Source organism: Oncorhynchus gorbuscha, unplaced genomic scaffold, assembly GCF_021184085.1.
Source record: "Oncorhynchus gorbuscha isolate QuinsamMale2020 ecotype Even-year unplaced genomic scaffold, OgorEven_v1.0 Un_scaffold_4001, whole genome shotgun sequence".
Lineage (NCBI taxonomy): Eukaryota > Metazoa > Chordata > Actinopteri > Salmoniformes > Salmonidae > Oncorhynchus > Oncorhynchus gorbuscha.
In genome coordinates, this window is record NW_025748122.1 from 1 (window position 1) to 5,000 (window position 5,000).

General features: G+C 42.9%; 1 protein-coding gene across 2 annotated transcripts in view; it reads right to left on the minus strand.

Annotated features, from left to right (window-relative positions):
* Positions 1 to 2,006: 2,006 nt before the first annotated feature.
* The window catches only part of LOC124028301 (RNA-binding protein 24-like), a 9,849-nt gene continuing 6,855 nt past the window's right edge, over positions 2,007 to 5,000 (minus strand). For both annotated transcript variants that reach the window (XM_046340403.1, XM_046340404.1), the window contains exon 4: positions 2,007 to 3,725. In XM_046340403.1, the coding sequence (XP_046196359.1) occupies positions 3,368 to 3,725 (358 nt within the window). In that variant the 3' untranslated portion in view covers positions 2,007 to 3,367. The remainder of the gene's footprint in view (positions 3,726 to 5,000) is intronic.

A 5,000-nucleotide genomic window follows, 5' to 3' on the forward strand; every position in this document is an offset into this window, starting at 1 on the left:
TGTCCTGCCCTCTCTGGATCTGACCCCCATAAGAAGCTGTTCTCTTCTGTCCTGCCCTCTCTGGATCTGACCCCCATAGGAAGCTGTTCTCTTCTGTCCTGCCCTCTCTGGATCTGACCCCCATAGGAAGCTGTTCTCCTCTGTCCTGCCCTCTCTGGATCTGACCCCCATAGGAAGCTGTTCTTTTCTGTCCTGCCCTCTCTGGATCTGACCCCATAGGAAGCTGTTCTCTTCTGTCCTGCCCTCTCTGGATCTGACCCCCATAGGAAGCTGTTCTCTTCTGTCCTGCCCTCTCTGGATCTGACCCCATAGGAACACAGGACAGACAGCTGTCACTCCTCTACGTCACTGTTTTGCATAGGTACAAACATCATTATAGTAACATTATTATATACAGTTGAAGTCGGAAGTTTACATACACCTTAGCCAAATACATTTAAACTCAGTTTATCACAATTCCTGACATTTAATCCAAATAAAATTTCCCTGTCTTAGGTCAGTTAGGATCACCACTTTATTTTAAGAATGTGAAATGTCAGAAAAATAGCAGAGAGAATGATTTATTTCAGATTGTATTTCTTTCATCACATTCCCAGTGGGTCAGAAGTTTACATACACTCAATTAGTATTTGGTAGCATTGCCTTTAAATTGTTTAACTTGGGTCAAAGGTTTTGGGTAGCCTTCCACAAGCTTCTCACAATAAGTTGGGTGAATTTTGGCCCATTCCTCCTGACAGAGCTGGTGTAACTGAATCAGGTTTGTAGGCCTCCTTGTTTCGCACACGCTTTTTCAGTTCTGCCAACATATTTTCTATGGGATTGAGGTCAAGGCTTTGTGATGGGCACTCCAATACCTTGACTTTGTTGTCATTAAGTAATTTTGTCACAACTTTGGAAGTATGCTTGGGGTCATTTTCTATTTCAAAGACCCATTTGCGACCAAGCTTTAATTTCCTGACTGATGCCTTGAAATGTTGCTTCAATTATAGCTACATAATTTTCCTTCCTCATGATGCCATCTATTTTGTGAAGTGCACCAGTCCCTCTTGAAGCAAAGCACCCCACGGTTGGGATGGTGTTCTTCAGCTTGCAATCCTCCCCCTTTTTCCTCCAAACATAACGATGGTCATTATGGCCAAACAGTTCTATTTTTTTTCATCAGACCAGAGGACATTTCTCCAAAAAGTACAATCTTGTCCCCATGTGCAGTTGTAAACCGTAGTCTGACTTTTGTATGTCAGTTTTGGAGCAGTGGCTTCTTCCTTGCTGAGTGGCCTTTCATGTTATGTCGATATTGGACTCGTTTTAGTGTGGATATAGATACTTTTGTACCCGTTTCCTCCAGCATCTTCACAAGGTCCTTTGCTGTTGTTCTAGGGTTGATTTTCACTTTTCGCACCAAAGTACGTTCATCTCTAGGAGACAACACGTCTCCTTCCTGAGGGGTATGACGGCTGCGTGGTCCCATGGTGTTTATACTCGCGTACTATTGTTTGTACAGACGAATGTGGTACCTTCAGGCGTTTGGAAATTGCTCCCAAGGATGAACCAGACTTGTGGAGGTCTACAATTTTTTTTCTGAGGGCTTGGCTGATTTCTTTTGATTTTCCCATGATGTCAAGCAAATAGGCACTGAGTTTTAAGGTAGGCCTTGAAATACATCCACAGGTACTCCTCCAATTGACTCAAATGATGTCAATGAGCCTATCAGAAGCTTCTAAAGCCATGACATCATTTTCTGGAATTTTCCAGGCATAGTCAACTTAGTGTATTTTTATTTATTTTTTACTTCACCTTTATTTAACCAGGTAGGCAAGTTGAGAACAAGTTCTCATTTACAATTGCGACCTGGCGTAAAAAAAGTCTGTAAACTTCTGACCCACTGGAATTGTGATACAGTGAATTATAAGTGAAATAATCTGTCTGTAAACAATTGTTGGAACAATTACTTGTGTCATGCACAAAGTAGATGTCCTAACAGACTTGCCAAAACTATAGTTTGTTAACAAGAAATTTGTGGAGTGGTTGAAAAACGAGTTTTAATGACTCCAACCTAAGTGTATGTAAACTTCTGACTTCAACTGTATATATATATATTTGTAGAAGACATATTTCACTAAATATATTTTACAAGTTCAAATTGCATAGTTCAAAATGTAGGTTTAAAAGTATTAAAAGGTGAAAAGTGACCAAAAGTGTTTTTGGTTTGACCATCTACATTGTTTAAGAAATTGGAGGGAAAAATACCTGATTAGACTTCAGTGCACTTGTGAAAGTTGTACAAAATCACACATTTAATTTACTACACATTAAATATGCTTAAAATTATTAACTTAAACTTAAAGGTTGGTTATGAGGTCATATCTTAAATAATAATTCTAGATATTTGTCCTGATGAATAAATATTAAATATTTCTGATATAATGACAACAACAAAAAACAATAATTTAGTGATGACAACACGGATGATATTTGAATAATGAAGTAACTATTCTCTTCAGTTATGAGACGACTCTCTTCAGTTATGAGACGATTCTCTTCAGTTATGAGACGACTCTCTTCAGTTATGAGACGATTCTCTTCAGTTATGAGACGACTCTCTTCAGTTATGAGACGATTCTCTTCAGTTATGAGACGATTCTCTTCAGTTATGAGACGACTCTCTTCAGTTATGAGACGATTCTATTCAGTTATGAGACGACTCTCTTCAGTTATGAGACGACTCTCTTCAGTTACGAGACGACTCTCTTCAGTTATGAGATGATTCTCTTCAGTTATGAGATGATTCTATTCAGTTATGAGATGACTTTCTTCAGTTATGAGACGATTCTATTCAGTTATGAGATGATTCTCTTCAGTTATGAGATGATTCTATTCAGTTATGAGATGACTTTCTTCAGTTATGAGATGATTCTCTTCAGTTTTGAGATGATTCTCTTCAGTTATGAGACGATTATATTCAGTTATGAGACGATTTTCTTCAGTTATGAGATGATTCTATTCAGTTTTGAGATGATTCTCTTCAGTTTTGAGATGATTCTCTTCAGTTATGAGACGATTATATTCAGTTATGGGATGATTCTATTCAGTTATGAGATGATTCTCTTCAGTTATGAGACGATTCTATTCAGTTATGAGACGACTCTCTTTAGTTATGAGATGATTCTCTTCAGGCTCTTTTGGTAGCAGCACTGCATGTTCTAAAGCCAAGGATTGATGACCACCACTCCACTCCACTCTTCATCCCTCCCCCCTCCTCACACTCTCCCCCCACCTCTCCCCTTGTAGTGTCATGGGGGTGAGTATGGCCTCCTCCCTCCTCTCTACAGCATCCCCCTCTTCTGTTATCCAGGCTCATAGTGGTCAGTTACTGCATGCGGTCTGCCTGAAGCTGCTGAGGCTGGTACTGGGCGAAGGCTGCAGCTGCTGCGGCTGCTCCCGGGGTGGCTGCGGCTGCTAGGGGCTGCTGGACCGCGTAACCGTACCCTGCTGCAGCCATGTAGCCTGCAGGGGCCGGGGAGGCTGCGTACGGGTAATGCTCGTAGGCAGCGGCGGCCGCGGCGCTGGCGGCTGCGGCCGAGTACTGGGCGTAGGCCGCTCCGGTGTAGTCGAGGTACGGGGAGGAGGCGGCGGAGGCCGTGGCGGCAGGCGACTGCATGCTGTGAGGGATGACCATGGTGCTTGGCTGCATAAAGGCCTGGGGGTAGACATAGTGGGCTGGGATCCTGTAGAACACAGATGTCAAAGGTCAGAGGACAGACAGAGTCACTCTGCAGTCTGGGACACACACTGAAACCGAGGAACACAGGAAAGCAGGCGTCACAAAGACAAAACAACGTCAACCCAGTCCTCATTTCGTTAACACAGCAACACCACCCAATGGAACCCTGGGTAAAAAGAGAAGGTTTCAAGCCAAAGGAAAGCAGAACAGCTCTGTCTGAATCTCAGGAATCATCATGAAACCAGAGCAGCTCTGTCTGAAGCTCAGGAATCATCATGAAACCAGACAGCTCTGTCTGAAGCTCAGGAATCATCATGAAACCAGAGCAGCTCTGTCTGAAGCTCAGGAATCATCATGAAACCAGACAGCTCTGTCTGAAGCTCAGGAATCATCATGAAACCAGACAGCTCTGTCTGAAGCTCAGGAATCATCATGAAACCAGAGCAGCTCTGCCTGAAGCTCAGGAATCATCATGAAACCAGACAGCTCTGTCTGAAGCTCAGGAATCATCATGAAACCAGAGCAGCTCTGCCTAAAGCTCAGGAATCATCATGAAACCAGAGCAGCTCTGCCTGAAGCTCAGGAATCAGCCCCTTTAATTAGGCATTAGAGATGATATACCGGCCAGCCCTCTGTGTCTGAACGAGGGTTCTCTCACAATGCCAGCTGATCGCACAGCACCACAACACATCAAGAAAGAACTGCAACTCAACTTATCCCAGTCAACATACAATCAGTCCCAACACCACACACCACATGCCCACACACGTGAAGTCCTCAAACGCAGATAAAAAGTCAACTAAAATGAAAGAGAAGCCTCACAGAAGAAAATGAGAATGTGTCAGAGAGACAGACGGATTATGTACGAAGCTTCACACTTCAACATTTTCTATTATTCAATTCCATACTTTAGTTTTATAATATTATTTTTTATAAATATTTTTCAAAAATGACTATGTCCTGCTATGAGTACTACTGAATAGAGCTTCGATAAGTGCTATTGTGTGAGTACCGCGATGACTAAAATATTTGACAATCAATCAGATTGATCAGGCAGAGAGAGGCAGAGAGAGACAGCGAGAGGCAGAGAGAGACAGAGAGAGAGGCAGAGAGAGAGGCAGAGAGAGAGAGGCAGAGAGAGAGGCAGAGAGAGAGAGAGAGAGAGAGAGAGAGAGAGAGAGAGAGAGAGAGAGAGAGAGAGAGAGAGAGAGAGAGAGAGAGAGAGAGAGAGAGAGAGAGAGAGAGAGAGAGACAGAGAGAGACAGAGAGAGACAGAGAG